Source organism: Bremia lactucae, linkage group LG1, assembly GCF_004359215.1.
Source record: "Bremia lactucae strain SF5 linkage group LG1, whole genome shotgun sequence".
NCBI classification, from domain to species: Eukaryota; Oomycota; class Peronosporomycetes; order Peronosporales; family Peronosporaceae; genus Bremia; species Bremia lactucae.
The window spans coordinates 4793579-4811779 of NC_090610.1; the positions used below are offsets into that span (position 1 = coordinate 4793579).

The 18201-nt window shown below is 47.3% G+C and overlaps 3 protein-coding genes across 3 annotated transcripts; 1 reads left to right on the top strand and 2 right to left on the bottom strand.

The window, feature by feature from the left end:
• Nucleotides 1–7657: 7657 nt before the first annotated feature.
• On the bottom strand, nucleotides 7658–9145 carry CCR75_007116 (uncharacterized protein; the record flags this gene model as incomplete). The annotated part of the gene is made up of 2 exons (XM_067965180.1): nucleotides 7658–8172; nucleotides 8252–9145. 2 exons carry the CDS (start codon nucleotides 9143–9145, stop codon nucleotides 7888–7890), a joined length of 1179 nt encoding a protein of 392 aa, XP_067822852.1. The 3' UTR covers nucleotides 7658–7887.
• A 61-nt stretch (nucleotides 9146–9206) lies between these two features.
• On the top strand, nucleotides 9207–11729 carry CCR75_007117 (uncharacterized protein). Its single transcript, XM_067965181.1, has 2 exons — nucleotides 9207–11218; nucleotides 11279–11729. The coding sequence occupies exons 1-2, from the start codon at nucleotides 9219–9221 to the stop codon at nucleotides 11598–11600; spliced, it is 2322 nt and encodes a 773-aa protein (XP_067822853.1). The 5' UTR covers nucleotides 9207–9218; the 3' UTR covers nucleotides 11601–11729.
• An 809-nt stretch (nucleotides 11730–12538) lies between these two features.
• On the bottom strand, nucleotides 12539–13756 carry CCR75_007118 (uncharacterized protein; the record flags this gene model as incomplete). Its single annotated transcript, XM_067965182.1, has 1 exon — nucleotides 12539–13756. The coding sequence occupies one exon, from the start codon at nucleotides 13754–13756 to the stop codon at nucleotides 12539–12541; it is 1218 nt and encodes a 405-aa protein (XP_067822849.1).
• Nucleotides 13757–18201: the final 4445 nt, after the last annotated feature.

Sequence of the window (18201 nt, forward strand, 5' to 3'; positions counted from 1 at the left end):
TCAACAGTCCTGATTTAGCCTCGCTCCGAGACTGTTCGTGCCTCAGCTCATCCTGAGTCTGAGTGACGGACTCCGCCGCAGCATGGCTCTGTGCCTCGGACGCGGCTCTCCGCTGTCCGAGCACGAATGCCTCAAACTGCTCCAACTGCGCAACGTGTTGCTTAGGAGGACTGCAAATGAGCCTGGCCAGGGCTTGTTCACCAAGATCCTGCGCCATATGCCTTACCACCTCTCGATGATGTTCGGAGAGGTGGGGAAATGAGCCTAATCGATGTTGAAGCTCATCCTCACGTACACACGTAGAGAAGCGGGTCGTGGGAAAGATTTCAAGTGCTACCAAGTGTAGGCGGGTACGTCGTAATGCGGCCACGCTCAACTTAGACACACACCCTAGCACAGCGAGGAACCGGTTAGACCTGCTTCTCTTGCGTGCAGTTAGGTAGTTGTGGTGGGCGCGTTAGCGACCTCACCTAACACACTAAGTACTCTGGTTAAGTGTCGTCACGGGAGCGGTAATCCGGCTCCTCGTGCGCACTTACCAATTAGGAAGTAGTTTTCAGACTGATTTATATTTAATCGTATTAAATGTAAATACCTATTTTTATCAATCAAAAATGTCATCTCTGTAGATAACACTAATATGTATTGCGAGCGTATCTTTCTAGATACCTCGCGTAACGGATGGCGCTAGGCGTCATCCCTTCTCATGTGCATGCACCTGTGTGCATTAGGGTTGGTCACAAATGTGAACCACACCCGAGTGGTGGGTCTAGTTTCTTGTTTTGAGTAATTGACACCAAGTGTACTTAACGGGGACTGTGTTACATTAAGGCAACTTTAGCCCGTTACACCATTCCCCCTTAAAGAACGAATTTACATTTTAAATTCGTCAAAAAAGAGCGAGGAACTGCGAGCAGCTTTCGCACCGCTAGTTCACTTAACACTCTAGCGACCTGTGTTCACATACACGGTGCCAAAGATGCCACCGAAAAGGGGCCACGTTGGTGGGTCGTCTGCGAAGACGACCACTCAACCTCGCCCTAAGCGCACGCGCCGCGTGTTAACGCCGGCAGCGTCTAATGCCTTAGTCGAAACGCAGACAGCTACTGCTGCTGTCGCGTTAACGGGGCTAAAGGATCCATCCCAGTTTAACAGTGAGGATGCTGATCCGTCGCTTATTGTCGACTGACTACAATGAGTCGACACCGTTGCCGTCACCTCATAGTAGTGATGCGGACAACGAGCTCATGAGGAAGGACGATGGCGCATTATTGCCCATTCAAACTTCTCTCATGCCTCACAACACGGAGACAGCATCATTTACGAATGCTGTCTCGTCGTCTGCGCTGGAAAGCGCAGCGACAGGTAATGAGAGCCCATAAGGGCGCAGCCGCTTCTCCGTTGGGTAAAACCGCAACGCCTTATGCTCGGACCATAATCCATAATGGTTCTGACATAGATGATTCGGAGCCTAAACCTGCCGACGACACGTGAACGTGCTCAGTCAACGCTACTTCTGCTAGTCCATTTGAGACTAGCGAAGAGGTCTCAGCTGGTGCTCCTTTACATAGGCAGCCATCAAGCCGGACACGTCAATACGTAGGTTATCGATCGGTTCCAAGAATCAAAACTCTTCGGGTAACCTTACCATTGAACGAGGATCTGTTTTCTTTGCCTCACGGAGCGGTGGGTAAGCAACCTTCCAACAAGGAAGCGTTGGTCCCACCCGTATCCATCAGTGCAGGCGGCACCCGATAGGAGTGGCGATCTCGTCCACCTACTCGCGGCTGCCTTACCTTCGTCCGTTCAGTCATAGGCGTTAAGGGCTGCTGAAGGACGTATTGCGGATCTCGAGGGATAAGTCTCGCGACTGACCTCGGATCTTTTCTTATGTTTGAGCGAAGGTTCGTCAGGGTTATGAACGCCTGAAGACTCGCTTGGACCTTTTCGAGAGGATAATGCTGAGGGATCCGCGTTACTCGCGTGATGTCTCTCGCTCGCCGAGTCTTGTTCGTGGTGGGAGGAGTCGGTCGGCTGATAGCTTTTCGCCTTCACCGTCCCTCTCACCCGAACGACGCTCGACTCACAGTCGACGTCACCATCGGTCTCCTTAGACGGATGGGGATATGTGACCTCATTTGGGTCTACACACCATTTCAGACGACCCACGTAAAATACGGCGAAAGAATGAGCCTATAATTTAGGTCTCCAACCTCTTCGACCTCCGTTAAGGGCCCAATGAAACGCGGCAACAACTTCGTAGTACCTCCAGGTAGTACAGAAAATGCATTCTTAGGTAGGGTAGCAGTACTTAATAGTACCTTTTCACCCACTCTAAAGCGTTCATTATTTTTGCGACCATTTCGGTCCGCATGTTCTTTTTGCTTGTCCTGTGGGCTTGCCATCGCGTCACGTACTTTTCGTGTGATGGCTAATCGCTAATCGCTCATCCGCAAAGCGTTGACCTCGCTCACGCTTTTAGCATCAAACTCGTCTATGATACCGCCGAGAGGTCGGTCATAAGGCTAATTTTTATTGACCACTGCTTAACTGGCAGGGTCACTAGGGCAAATTACTATCTTTGAGATGATACCCTCGCGGGTCATCGTCGTATTGACGAAACTATGTCCCTCTTTCGCACCGGGCATAGTGAGGGGCCCTCCCCCACTAAGACTCGGGGTGTGCACAAACGAGACTGGCGTCCGAGGATGGCGCAGTCCATTAATATAAAACGGTGTCTCACCCGTGCTGGCGTGGACACTGTTATTTATACCGAACTCCACAAAGGGCAATTGCTTGCTCCACTCTTCGGGAGTTGCTATAGGGATCACAAGGTGACAGCTGATGCCATAACATGACATCGCTGTAGCTAAAGCGATTTAGCTTAGCTTTCAGGTGCGACGGGAGGGGAACCTTTCGTCCACCAAAGTGATGCAACAGTAGGCGACAATGGTCGTCCTGACTGAAGCTCTCTTTTACCTCAGTGGCTAATGAGCCTGTCACGTGGTATGCCTTCATGGCTGCCAACGTTGACCGCTGAAATTGTGCTTTAGCACTAGACACACTTTCCTGGTGTCTCACCTCGAAGTCTGGTCTGCGCGATAAAGCGTCAGCCAAGACATTTGACTTACCCGGCTTGTATATAACTTTTAAATTAAATTCAGAGAAGAATGTAAGCCATCTTGCCATTCTAGGCGAGAGGTGCGGTGGGTTTATTGCGGTACGCAGTGATGCGTGATCCGTATAAACCACAAATGGTTCGGTGTCCAATAGGTGCACACGAAATTTGACAAGAGCATACTTTATTGAAAGTAGTTCTTTGTCATATACGGGTAATTCAGTTCCGCGGCTTTTAAAAGCCGGGACTGATAAGAGATGACGCGGTCAACGCCGTCGTCATCCCTTCTGCATGAGCGCGCTGCCGATTGCAAAGTTACTTGCATCGTAGACGACGCTAAAGGGCTTATCCTCGTCTGGTAATGCCAAGACCGGTCTACAAGAGATTGCTTCAGTGATGTGAACGCATCATCTTGTTCTTTTAACCAAACCCATTCTGCGTTCTTTTGAAGGAGCTAAAATAATGGTTTAGTTTGCTCTGCATAATTCTTGCTATATTTATTTAAGTAATTAGCGAGCCCTAGGAATTGGCGCAATCCTTCACATGCCGTGGGATTGGCCATTCCTTTACTAAGTTTATCTTGTCTGGGTCTGCTCGTACACCATGTGTACCAACGATGCAGCCCAGTACAGGTATCTCAGGGACCCCCATGACGCACTTTTGCAAGTTGACGTACAATTGGGCGTCCTTTAAAGTCTATAACTTAGCGTCTAAATGATGCTTGTGCGACTCTATTGCACGCAGCCCGTCCTCGGCCCTACTACGCACGAATACATCGTCAAAGTAATGGGACGCGTAGGCACGGTGCTGACGCATCACGTGAGCCACCACTGGGTTGAATGTAGGCGGTGGGTTTTCCAATTTTAGGGCGTCACAAGCCACTCCCAAAGCATACCGCTTGGGGTGCTTACTGCCGTTTTGGCTACATCGGACTCCTCTCATGAGTACCTGATACTAGCCATCCTTCAAATTCAACGGGAAAAGATAGTTGACTTTCCCATGGAGTTCAACAAGACATCTGTCCGCGGGATTGGCGCTTGCGCCGGTACGGTCGCCGTATTCAGCTTATTGTAAGCATGAACCACGCGCCATCCACCTGTGGCTTTACGCACACAAAAGGTCGGGCTGCAGTGAGGCGATTTGCTCTCACGCACATGTCCCGCCTTGGCTCGCTTGTCGAAGAACTCATCGATATAATCGACTTGTTCTTTCGGCAACGGCCATTGCCTGGTCACACAATACTTGGTGCCAGGTTCGAGGTCTATCTCGTGCCCGATGCCCCTATCTGCTGGTAGGCGGCTCGGCACTTCTTCTGGGAACACATCACGATGTTTCCACAGAACCTCGAAGAACGGACTGTATCTCAAGGCATTCCAGCCTTGAGCAGCGAACCGTGTATTTGTATTTTTGTCCGTTCTAGATCACTCTTGTCCATTGTGGACGACGAGCAACAGTCCACCAAGTCCTCTTTTGGAACTGGTGTGACTATTTCGTGGATCTTTCCTTCCTTTAACTCGGCAAGGAACAGACCCCACGACATTTCCGGGAGATTTACTATCTCCTCGGTAGATTTAAAGACTTGACGGAGCACCTCAACTGAGGATGCCTCTGCAATTTCGTCTTTGGCGGCCTCGAACACCTCGTTCAAAGGCCCGTCCTCGCTAATAGGAACTGATACAAACGTCACTCTCCGATTGTCACTCGTTTAGACGTGCCTTTGATCGTCCTAATCTGTCGGGTATTCGCTCTCTGAGTAACGACGAGATTTTTGGGAAGCGGGTGCCGTTGCTCTCCTGGCTAACGCACCCCTTCCAATCGCACCAGGCTCTAGGCGCCGTGCCGGTTCATGCGACGCTTGACTTCCTGTCAGCTCATCGTCTGCTGCCACAGGATTTTATGCTCTGTGCAGGAAATTCGAAAGCATGACTACTTGTCATCGTCCTTTTCACTACCCCAGTCTCCACGAGGTGGGTAGGAATTGGTGACGTTTGACATCCCGTCAACGCACCCTCGACTGTGTTCGACACGACATCAGTTACATACACCTCTCGCAGGAGCACACCCCTTCCGGTGTCCTGCGTAGAGCTCGAAACTGTGCGTGTATGCCAGTCTATCCATGGTTGGTACTTCGCCAACCATGGCATGCCTAGGATGAGGTCATAAAGACTCTCCATTCCTAGCACTGTGAACTTCTCTTTACAAGAAAAGTCACTAAAGCTGAAAGCGAGTTCTACCTGAACTCCCTCAGAGTTAATGAGTGCGGCGTTCGCTAAAGAACGGTCGCCTCTTCTCGCTTGCCAAACTGTCAAAGCGACTCAAACATCGCCGGTCTCTTTCTTAGAGCCGCGAGTTTTACAAAATTTTGTGATGCACTCGAATCCACTAGGAGGGTCATCACCTGGTCATAGCCTCGTACTTGAGCGCTATAGAGCAGCAGGGTTGATGTCCGAAATTTTAAGACCTCAGGGACTATGCTACCCATTTGTTCCACAACTCTAAAGTTAGGGGTAGTTTCAGAGTCCGCGTGAGTGGGGCATCCCGCCCCTTCTGCGCTCCTGCATTTCCCGACCTCTCAGTGGTCGATGCAGAATTCATGCGTCTCACACGCTGGTTCTTGCCATCGCTCTTCGAAAAGGGAGTCCTCTTGTGGTATCTATCCCCAGCAGGAACCCTGGCATAGCAGCCCATCATATGGCCGCGCATGCCGCAATCATAGCAGACAACGTCTGCATTGCCCAACTCCATGGGAGTAGCATCTGGCCTCTCGGCCGACGGCTTATACCAAGCTGTCGCCGAGGCACTGTTGTAGGATTGCTCCTCAACTAAGGCAATTTGGATTGCCTCTTCCATCGTCGACGGCACCTTTCTGAAAAGGGCCTGTCGCGATGGGCTATGCCGTAGTCTGTTCATAAACGTGGGCACCTTTTGTGCTCCGGAATCGGACCTACGGTAATGGACGCCGACAGCGAGCGCATCACTTGCACATACTCTTGCAGAAATCGCTTCGCCTGTTGCGCTCCAAGGTACCGCGCCTGAAGCAACACTTCGTTGTTCGGCGGCTGGTACATGGCGCGAATCTTTTTCTTGAAGATCGCCCATGTAGGGAACGCCTATCTGTCCGCCATAAGCGCCGAGTAAGCCCACTCTGGGGCCTCACCGCGCAGGTGCGACATGGCGTACGACACCATTCGGCTGTCTTCCTCGTGCGCGACACCGCATTGCTGCACGGCTAAAAGCCAGTCGATTTTCGTGTGCGCCGCAGATCCATTGAACTTGGGCGGTTCCATCCGAATGGGCCTCGGCTGATGCGCCTGGGCATCAGCCGAGGTCCATTCCGATGGAACCGGCAGAGAGCATCTCAACAGTCCTGATTTAGCCTCGCTCCGAGACTGTTCGTGCCTCAGCTCATCCTGAGTCTGAGTGACGGACTCCGCCGCAGCATGGCTCTGTGCCTCGGACGCGGCTCTCCGCTGTCCGAGCACGAATGCCTCAAACTGCTCCAACTGCGCAACGTGTTGCTTAGGAGGACTGCAAATGAGCCTGGCCAGGGCTTGTTCACCAAGATCCTGCGCCATATGCCTTACCACCTCTCGATGATGTTCGGAGAGGTGGGGAAATGAGCCTAATCGATGTTGAAGCTCATCCTCACGTACACACGTAGAGAAGCGGGTCGTGGGAAAGATTTCAAGTGCTACCAAGTGTAGGCGGGTACGTCGTAATGCGGCCACGCTCAACTTAGACACACACCCTAGCACAGCGAGGAACCGGTTAGACCTGCTTCTCTTGCGTGCAGTTAGGTAGTTGTGGTGGGCGCGTTAGCGACCTCACCTAACACACTAAGTACTCTGGTTAAGTGTCGTCACGGGAGCGGTAATCCGGCTCCTCGTGCGCACTTACCAATTAGGAAGTAGTTTTCAGACTGATTTATATTTAATCGTATTAAATGTAAATACCTATTTTTATCAATCAAAAATGTCATCTCTGTAGATAACACTAATATGTATTGCGAGCGTATCTTTCTAGATACCTCGCGTAACGGATGGCGCTAGGCGTCATCCCTTCTCATGTGCATGCACCTGTGTGCATTAGGGTTGGTCACAAATGTGAACCACACCCGAGTGGTGGGTCTAATTACTTTATTTAAGTAATTGATCATACCCTTAAGAGCACCAAGCGTACTTAAAGGGGACTGTGTAGCATTAGGGCAACTTTAGCCTGTTACATACTACATGAATTTGGTGACATTACGTACTTCTTGGTCCAAGTAATGTACATAAATTTATCTCAAGATGCTTTAGGTCGGCGCGGCTGTTGCTTTCGCCAACTAATTGCTTATGCATTCAAATAATTCAGTTTTTGAATCGGAGGGTGCTGGATCTCGTATAAATTTTATAACTTTGTGGACCTTTCGAATATTTGATCAATCACTCGTTCATTATAACAATTGCTGCCAAAAAAATGAAATGTGTCAGTGGCTGGGGCTACTTGATGCATGATGTTCGTCATGCTTCAAGTAGCCCCAGCCACTGCCGAAAAGCGCCGCCGAGTTCTGTAATTTTCTCGTCCACATGCAAGCATGCGTCTAAATTTTAAGAAAGGATTTACCGTATAGTGTTGAGGTGCAAACGTGACGCATTCTTACAATCCACCACCGTTATGTACATGTGTCCTCCAGGATAACTGATAATAAAGATTTTAGGTGCGATTTCTTCAGAAAGCAAATTAGCTTCTGTCTATCTAACGCAGCCATGAGCAGCCAAAAGAATAAATTACATTTTCTTCCTTGAATACACTGAAAATAATTGCGCTTGTCGATTTTCCTGTAATGCCATTGCCACTTCATAAGCAGACGGCCGCTGCTTTGGGTTAACATGCAGCAGCCGTTTGATGATGGCACCAATTAAAGGCGGGATAGATATAAAATTAATACACAAATGACACGACTTGGGGCTGCAAGTCGCATCAAGATGGCCAAACATTTCTCGTCGCCAGTTTCTATTGGTCAGCAAATATGTCGGCCCACCTCGAAAGCCCCAAACTACACATTGCACAAGCTAAATAATACACAAAACAACATGAAAAATTCAGATCAGCATCGAAGATATAATACATAAAGCTCTACGCACAACTTACTATCACTCCTGCGGCCCACATGTCGGCAGCCGCACCATCAAATCCCGGCCGTGGCGGTACCATTCTCTGATGCGACCTCACTTCAGGCGACACAAACACCGGTTTACACTTGATGCTTACATTTCCTGTGCCCACGAGGCCTCTGTTATCCATAATTTGACTACTTCCTAAATCAATAATCCTTGGAGACGCTCGTACATCCACTGCCACATTGTACACGTCTAGATCCAAATGCGCTACATTTTGAGCGTGTAAATACGTTAATGCTCTTACAATGCCCTTAAATATTTCAATGCCTTCGCGCATCCAATCATGTCCAGTATCTCGGTATACATAGGAGATGCACTCCAGCTTGGTCGGAGCTGCTCCGTGTTCATGCACAAACTCGTGTAAGTGCTTAAACATCAATTGGTGTACTTGTCGATGGGCATAGGCCAGTAAACTGCCATTGGCTACGTACTCGGTTGCCACGTATTGATTAAAGGCATCACTAGCATACTCCCAACGAATCATGTAGGCGTTCGCTAGTGGAGCGTCAAGGCCGCCAACCTGAAGCTGGCCCATTACACGAATCTCGCTCTCGACGTCGTCGTGCTGCAGCAAAACTTGAGCCCGATCCATGATTTTTAGCGCCACAGGAATCTGTAAGTCGGTGGCTTGATCAATTTTGAAGTAAGTACCGGCGAGCACCACACCACAGCGACTGACTGCTAATTGCCGCTCGCGACGACGGAGGGCAATGACTCCAAAATTAGAATCCCAGGCAAGGTAGACGCTAGGCACGTGCATGAAGAACGGGCGACTATGAATGGACACAGCAGGATGACTAAAGATTTCGTATGGGGGATAAACTCCATACTTTGGATATTGCGTCGTCACGAACCACACATCCATCAGTGTTCAAGGAACCTTGCAATGGTGTTTTTAACGAAATGTTGTGCCAACATTGGTTGCAATCATTTTCAAGATGGCTACAATTTGTGTCAATGGCGCTGCTGTCGTAACGAAAGACGAGCGGTGTATTCTCTATACCTCGGCAGTAGATGACGCACATAAATATGTGCGTGTTTCATGCAAAGATCGTGCTGCATTTTGTCTCCTGCGTCATCAGGAAGTTATTGGATCGGTGGCGTCGTTTGGTCTGGTGGAAGCACTACAGCTGTCGGAGAATCGGGAAAATCTGCAAGTCGAACCAGCAACTCATGATAATAACTTGACTGGAGCCGCTACATGCAAATGTAAATGCGGCATCATCACGGGTATCCGAGTGAGATTTTTGGACCGGACAAGACCTTCCGGGGCAGTCTTGCGGGGCTTGCAGCACATTGCCAGTAGATTGTTTGACGGTGCAATTGTGTGGAAAGGGCGGCGATCATCTGTCAGCTGGTTAGGTATTAAAGACGCTATTCAATTTGTCGATTTGCAGTGGGGAGAGGTAGGCTTGGGATGCTGTGAGCAGCTTGGAATGATTACAAGTGCATCGCGAGTAGAGCTTAGTTTTCATGGGGAAAAAAGACCTGGAGCTACGCAATTCAAGACTTCGGAGTTGTATGTGAAGCAGATTGCAAGTGAGCTTGGAGGTGTTGACAAGTACTCGAGAAGATTATTGCGGACCATTCGGCTACATTTTGAGTCAGAGCAAATCGGCCATGCGACAGCTAAACCTAGTGTTGGAGCAATCATAAGTGGGCTTCCTGGAATCGGCAAGACAGCATTGGCAAAAGCAATTTGTAAGAAGCTTGGCGTAAGTTCAATTTTTTTGGATGCAGCGGACATCTTCCAGACGCATGTCGGTGAATCGGAGAAGCAGTTGGTTCAGGTCTTTGACAGTGCAATCTCACAGGCACCAAGCATTCTGATAATTGATGGAATCGAAGCAATTGCTGGAAATCGACGCGCTCTTGCGAATTCGCAAAGTGCTTTGGAATTTGGCGTATTAAACGTTTTGCTATCATTTTTGGAGAAGCTGAAATCTTCACATCAAAAGATATTTGTTTTAGGCACTACGAGTCGTGCAGAAGATGTAGATAGTGCGATAATTTCGAATCGTAGGCTTGACCAAGTTGTTTATATAGCACCTCCAACGCAAATTGAACGTTTCGAGATTCTTCAAATATTGACCAACGCATGGAAAGGCGGTTTAGACATAAAGTTTTTGAACCAACTCAGTGAAAGAACTGGTGGGTTCGTGGGAGCCGATTTGTTAAGCCTTTGTCAGAAGGCTTTTCAAGTATGTTTGAATGAGTCGACAAAGTCGAAGGCGGAGGACAATTTCACAGTTTGTCCGCGGCATTTTGAGCAGGCGCTTGCAGTCACTTTTCCGTCCGTATTGCAGGCACATTACCTCTTGCAGAAGCAGCAACAGCCGATATCCACGTCTCTTCAAAACTACGGTGATGCTGTGTCGGAGGGGGTTTTCTCATGTGTTTATGGCATGAACGATGCTGTTCAAAATCTTCGTGTTTCTTTGATAGACCCGCTTGTTGACTGTAGCCGTTTTTTAAAGTTTGGAACAATGCCACCAAAAGGTGTGCTACTTATTGGGCCTCCTGGCTCTGGAAAAACTTATTTGGCCAATGCTGTTGCTAAAGAAGTTCGTCGTCTTGGACTCGCGTCGTTCGTGTCGGTGCAATGCAGTGATTTGTTAACAAAAATTGTTGGCGATACGGAAAAAGCACTTCATGATCTCTTTGTTACTGCCAGAAATGCTGCACCGTGCGTCTTGTATTTCGATCATATTGAAAGCATTGCGCCACTACGAGGCTTTGACACAAGTACCGAACAAACTTTTGACCGTATGCTGAGCATGCTATTGGTTGAGATGGATGGATTTAATTCTAGTCGATTAGAGCTTCAGCGCAGCCTAGCAAGCGATGAAGCGCGCACTGCGTTTCTCAAGGAGCATGTTGTAATTCTCGCCTCAACTACGAACAGGAAGTCTCTTGACCCATCTATTCTTCGACCTGGGTTGGTTTTTTAGTATGTTTATCTACCTTTGTCGTTTTAATAAAGTTTGTGTGGCATCAGACGATTTGACGTTCATATCCACATCGGGTATCCAGACGAGGATGCAAGGAAGGCTATTATCGTTCAAGCTTTAAAACAAGTCTCCGTGGACTACACCACAAGTGTTCTATTTGGTTCTCGGGACGCACTTGCATCACACTTAGCCAAGCATTCCGGTGGGCTATCCGCTGCAGATCTGAATGCCATCCTTCGAGAAGCTTCTATGGCTTCCATGCGCGATAATTTGGAGGCTACAAGCGTCGCTATCCAGCATGTGCTTCAAGCTCTGCAAAAAGCTGCGTCATCGTGTGACGACGTTATCGACAAACGATGTCACTATTAGGAGACAAAAATTCTGGAAGTTACAAAACGTAATGCAAAATTTTAAGCAATCTAGTTTCAACCTCATAAGAAGCATTTTTCCTGGTTTCAAGCATGCTTTACTTTAATCGAGAATCTAATCAGCTCGCGACTTATTGTTGTCATTTTTGGTGCATTGTGTTTGTGGGGGAAGCATATTGAAATGTTATAGGTAGCAAGTGTCTTTGCCAAGTTTGATGTAAACGTTGGATGAGTGATTGAATTGATATTGTAAAAACGAGCTGAACAAGCATCCTGTATATAGGAGTGGACATCTTGGATTGAAACCTCCAATTAATATCTCGAGAGAATTTGTGCGAATAACAAATTTAGCTTGCGAATTTAAAATTATTATTTTCTTAGAGAAGTTGTGGGAATAATAATTTAAATTTATATTAAAAAATATCTTAAAAATTAGTTGTTAGGAGATCAATACCCATTTAAAAATATTAAATATTAACACTTACTAAACGGCATATCAAGATAATTATATATTGGCTCTCATAAATGCTTCATAAAGCTGTTTAAGCAAAGAGCAGGGTCTAATCAGCTGTACAGAGGTATAAGTGGTTATCGGCGTTAAGCCATCATGAGACTTATAAGATTAGAAATGTATGCGGCCCACAAGCCTTGGACGAAATAAGTTGTTGCCGTAACTTTTTGATCTCGATGCCCTGCCGATTTATTCCTTAAAGCACTATTGCGCAAGCCTAATTGCTATGAAGAGCTCAGTATTCGCTTACTTTAGTAGACCTGCTTGTTGTGGCACTGCCTGACAGTGCGACACCTAGTTTGCCTTTGTAATCGATCAAATTGAATTGTAAAAGTGAAAAGTACACCGAGTATCACAACTTCGCGCTTCATCAACACTAACAAAGCTCCATACTACATCACTTACATCTACATCTCTGCCATTAGCGATTACATCATTACTTGCTGCGTCTGGTCTTGATCATTGTACTGCGAGATACTATGATGTTGCTCTGTACTGCTACCGCTCTCCTGCTGCTCTGGACTGTACATGCCCGCTTGCTTGATACTCTTTTCCCCACCCTCCTTATCGCCAGCATCATTAGCTTCCTTCTTGTTAACTTCCTTCTTGTCGTCTTCCTTCTTGTCATCTTCCTTCTTGTCGTCTTTTTGCTTTTCATCGTCCTTCTTGTCATCGTCCTTCTTGTCATCATCCTTCTTGTCATCATCTTTGTCCTTTTTGTCGTCATATTTTCCGTCATTCTTGTCATCTTCTTTGTCGTTCTTGTCATCATCCTTTCCGATCTTCTTGTCACCATCATCATTTTCCTTCTTGGCTTCATTATTTTTGTCCTTGTCATCATCATATTTGTCCTTCTTGCCATCATCGTTGCCATCCTTCTTGTCATCATCGTTGCCATCCTTCTTGTCATCATCGTTGCCATCCTTCTTGTCATCCTTCTTGTCATCCTTCTTGTCGTCATCGTTGTCATCCTTCTTGTCGTCATCGTTGTCATCCTTCTTGTCATCCTTCTTGTCATCCTTCTTGTCATCCTTCTTGTCACCCTTCTTGTCATCCTTCTTGTCATCCTTCTTGTCTTCCTTCTTGTCATCATCGTTTCCATCGTTCTTGTCATCATTGTTGCCATCCTTCTTGTCATCATTGTTGTCATCCTTCTTGTCATCGCCGTTGCCATCCTTCTTGTCTTCAGCTTTGTTTTTCTTGTTCTCATCTTTGTCCTTCTTGTCCTCCTCCTCATTCTTGTCATCATCTTCCTTGTCTTCCTTCTTGTCGTCTCTCTTTATATCCTCTTGCGTTACATCTTCATTGCCATCTTTCTTTTTTTCGTCCTTGTCGCCGTCTTCGCTCTTCTCAGTTTTCTTTCTGCTATCGTCATCACTGTCCTTCACTCCATCCTTCTTGTCTTTGCCATCGTCTTCCTTCTTATTCGTCTGTTCACTTGATCTGCTGCCGGTCTGAATCTGAGTAAAGTCCATCTGTGTGATTGACTCTTGTGCTGTCTGCTGCTGGGAGCTATCCGTTCCACGAAAGCTGCCAGCTCCAAGCTGCTGGCTGTAATTTTCTACCTCGTTTAAAGCATTGATTGGTAAAACACTCAAAGAAGCAATTGTCGCAGCTATATGAGCGATGATAATGGCAACTTTCATGTCACGAGATCAATTGAACTTCGTTTGTAAATAAGGTTATGAGATTTACACGAGTAACACTGAAAAGCTTCTGGATAGCCTTTGCATTCCGTAAAAATCTGCCGCAAGCTTAATAACAATGCTACCACGGACATATGACGCTTCTATTTTATCTTTTACTTATTAGAAGCATGAGGGCGAACGTGCATACGCATTTCTTGATGGAAATACTTATAAAGAAAAAGCTCGGTAATAAAAATTTAAGAAATTCTCGTAAAAAAGTGTTTAAAGTTCACAAATAATGGCAAAATCTTCTCCCCAAGAATATTAGCAAGACTTGTAGCAACTACGCAAACACATGAAATAAAATCGTCACTCGCGCAAAAAAGCAATAAAATTTCGACCTTTCATTCCTTTACCCTCTGTTGTATCGTCCCTAACACAAATGCACAGCGTCGGAAAAATTCTAATGGCATCAAGCACACGAACACCATGTCCGGTACGTATGTAACGACCCGCTTTAATTACACGCAGGAACTTTACCGCTTGGTAGTCGCCTGTGACAGCCGTGCCCATAATATTTGGAGCACTACGTAGTGCGAATGTGTGTATCACTAGCAATTCAGGATTTGGTCGTAACAAAAAGAAGCGAGTCTCCTTCGTAGACCACTGCATTAAGGTAGCATCTTTGACTGCAACTGTCAGATTAGGTCAAAAGATTGACCTCTTTTTGGCTTGCAGGCTTGGCTTTAATACAACAGAACCATTCTAAAGGCGGCTTCAAGCTAACCAATAAATCACAATGCGGTGGCGACGATTGCCGTTCAATCAGAGCATGTCACTGTATCAAACCCGGGCACCCTGCTTCATTAAATGCTTGACTGGTGATCACGCGCCGGCCTCGAGATGCCGCACAATACGTAAGGAGGCGTTTACGTGGCATGTTCTGATTCTTGATATTTCGCGAGCAGCGTCCTTGCTGGGTATCAAGTGTTTATTAATTAGATCGGAGATTGTGACGGTTGCTAATTTGTGCCAATTAAGCTCGAGAGAATATTTTCTGAACAATCAGAAATACTAAATGTACATATTATTACCTATTAGAGGAATAATAAAGACAAAAAAAATAGGGAACCAGTAATGTCTAACCAATCATAAAATGTCATCTCTTTAGATAACACTAATATATATTGCGAGCATATCTTTCTAGATACCTCGCGTAACGAATGACGATAGCCATCATCACTGATGACGCTAGCCATCATCACTGATGACGCTAGCCATCATCATGGATGACGCTAGCCATCATCACGGTGACGCTAGGCGTCATCCCTTCTAATGTGAATGCGTCTATGTGCATCACATACGCAAGGCGGCTCACGGTGTGAATTACACCCAAGTGGTAGGTTTAATTACTTCACTAAAGTAATTGACCATTCCCTTAAGCACACAAAGTGTACATAACGGGGACTGTGTAACATTAGGGCAGCTTTGGCCCGTTCCACCTCCCATTTCAGAACGAATTTACGTTTTGAAATTCGACAAAGAGGACAGAGGAACAGCGAGCTGTTTACGTGCCGCTTAGTTATCTCATTCACTCTTGCTATCTGTGTCTTACATTGAGCCGAATATGCCACCTAAAAGGGGCAACGTTGGCGTGTCGTCTGCGAAGACACCCACTCAACCACGCGCGAAGCGCACGCGCTGCGTTAGTTCACCGGAAGCGTATAATGCCTTAGTCAAAACGCGTTAATTGGGCTTAAGGATCCATCCCACTTGCTCAGTGAGGTGTCGCTCATTGTCGACTACAATGAGTCGACACCGTTGCCATCTCCTCATAGTAGTGATGCGGACAATGGGCTAAGGAGAAAGAATGATGGCGCTATATTGCCCATCCAGACTTCACTCATTGTCTCGTCGTCTGCGCTGGCTAGCGCAGCGATCATTTATGAGAGCACTACCCATAAACGGTCAGCTGCTACTCCGTTGTGTAAAACCACAACGTATGTCGCTCAGACCATTATCCATAATGGTTCTGACATAGAGGATTCGGAGCCTAAAGCTTCGCCGACGACACGTGAACGTGCTCAGTCGGTGTCACAAGCCAGTCGTTTAGAACGTGGCTATGTGTCGGGTGGCATTCCAAGGATGCCCTCTCCATCTAAATGACCTCGTTTCAACGGGCCAGGAGCGTCGCTTCTAGAGCGCGCTCTTGTGACGCACATAATTATAATGGCGTCTTTAAATCATGGAAGGCTCAGGGAAATCGCTTGGGCGTATTTTCTCGATCCCGGTCGTTTTGCATTCAAATGAAACGCCCGACCAATACGAGGCGGAATTCCTGCGCCGCATTCATCCGCATTCCGATGCGATGAAACAGCGGTCGCAGCAAATTAATTTTGTCCGCTTGCGTGTGAAAGAAATCATGAGCGGTACTGTACCCCCTGTTTCTTCTCACAACGCTGCTTCTGCTATTACATTTGAGACTAGCGAAGAGGCCTCAGCTGGTGCTCCTTCTCATAGACAGCCACCAAGCCGGGCACATCAATATGTACGGTATCGATCGGTTCCCAAGAGTCAAAACTCTTCTGGCAACCTCGACGAGGATCTGATACCTTTGCCTCATGAGGCGGGGGGCAAGCTACCTTCCAACAAGGAAGCGTTGATTCCCACCCGCATCTATCAGTGCAGGCGGCGCCCGATAGAATTGGCGATCTCGTCCAACTACTCGCGGCTGCCTTACCTTTGTCCGCTCAGTCGCAGGCGTTAAGCGCTGCTGAACGATGTATTGTGGATCTCAAAAGTCAAGTCTTGCGAATTACCTCGAATCTTCAGGATGTCTGCTCGAAGAATCGTCAGGATTATGAACGCCTGAAACTTCGGCAAGACACTTTGAAGAAGTTGATGCTGAGGGATGCTGAGCATTACGCGCGTTGTATCCCTCCCTCTCCGAGTCCTTTTCGTGGTGGGAGGAGTCAATCGGCTGAAAGTTATTCGCCTTCTCCGTCCCCCCCCACCCACCCGCTCGACTCACAGTCAGCGTCACCATCGGTCTCCTAAGACGGATGGATGCATGAGACCTTATTTGGGTGTTCATACCGTTTTAGATGACCCACGTAAAATACGGGGTGCGTTTTCATATCCGGGGAAGGGTGAACCTATAATTTAGGTTTTCAACCTCTTCTTCCACCGTAAAGAACCCAATGAAACGCGGCAACAACTTCGCAGTACGTCCAAGTGGTACAGAAAATGCATTTTAAGTAGGATAGCAGTACTTAATAGTACTTTTCTCCCCACTCTAAAGCGTTCATTATTTTTGCGACCATTTCAGTCCGCATTTTCATTTTGTTTATCCTATCCTCTTGCCATCGCGTCACGGACGTTTCGTGTTATATCTAATCGCTCACTTTACAAAGCGTTGAGCCTCGCTCACGCTTTAGCATCAAACTCGCCTATGACACCGCCGAGATCGGTCATAGGGCGTAGTTTTATTGACCACTGCTAAACTGGCAGGGTCACAAGGGCAAATTCTGTCGTTGAGATGATACCCTCGCGGGTCATCGTCTTATTGACAAAACTTTGTCCCTCTTTCGCACCAATCATAGTGAGGGGCCCTTCCCCAGTAAGACAAGGGCTTCGAAGAAACAAGACTGGCGCCCGAGTATGAAGCAGTCCATTAATATAAATTGGTGTCTCATCCGTACTGGCGTGCACACTGTTATTTATAGCGAACTCCACAAAGCGCATTTTTTCATTTTTCGGGAGTTGCTATAGTGCGTAATACATCCGCCACGACCCGATTGGCACGTTCTATTTGGCCATCGGTCTGTAATTGGTATGTGGTCGACATGTATAGCTTGCTACCTAGCAGCTTAAACACATGCCGCCAGAAATTAGATGTACGTTGATACCGTTCGGATACAATGGACTCGGGCATCCCGTGTAGTCCGTATACGTGTCATAGGAACAAGAGAGCTACCTCGTTGCCTGTGATCGATGTTTCACATGGTGCTAAATGCACCATTTTGCTCAGTCTGTCTACAAAGACGACGAGCACCATCCGATCCTTGTGGTCGGGCGGCATGCTAAGCATGAAGTCCATACTTACTGACTTCCAACAGTTGGTTGGAATCGGTAGCGGCTTCAGTGGCGCACTGCTGGACGGTGCAGGCTGAATGCGCTAACACTGTTCGCAAGAGCGAATATGGTTGGCCACCCATCTATATAGGTGTGGCCACCAAATCCTCTGACACTTAGCTTGAGATCTGAGTCATGAGGCACATAGATTCTTAAGGGATCACAAGGTGACAGCTGATGCCATATTTGGCCATCGCTGTAGCTAAAGCGATTGAGCTTAGCATTCAGGTGCGACGGAAGGAGAACCTTTCCTCCACCGAAGTGATCCAAAGCAGGCGACAGTGGTCGTCCTGACTGTAGCTCTCTTTTATCTCAGAGGTCAATGAGCT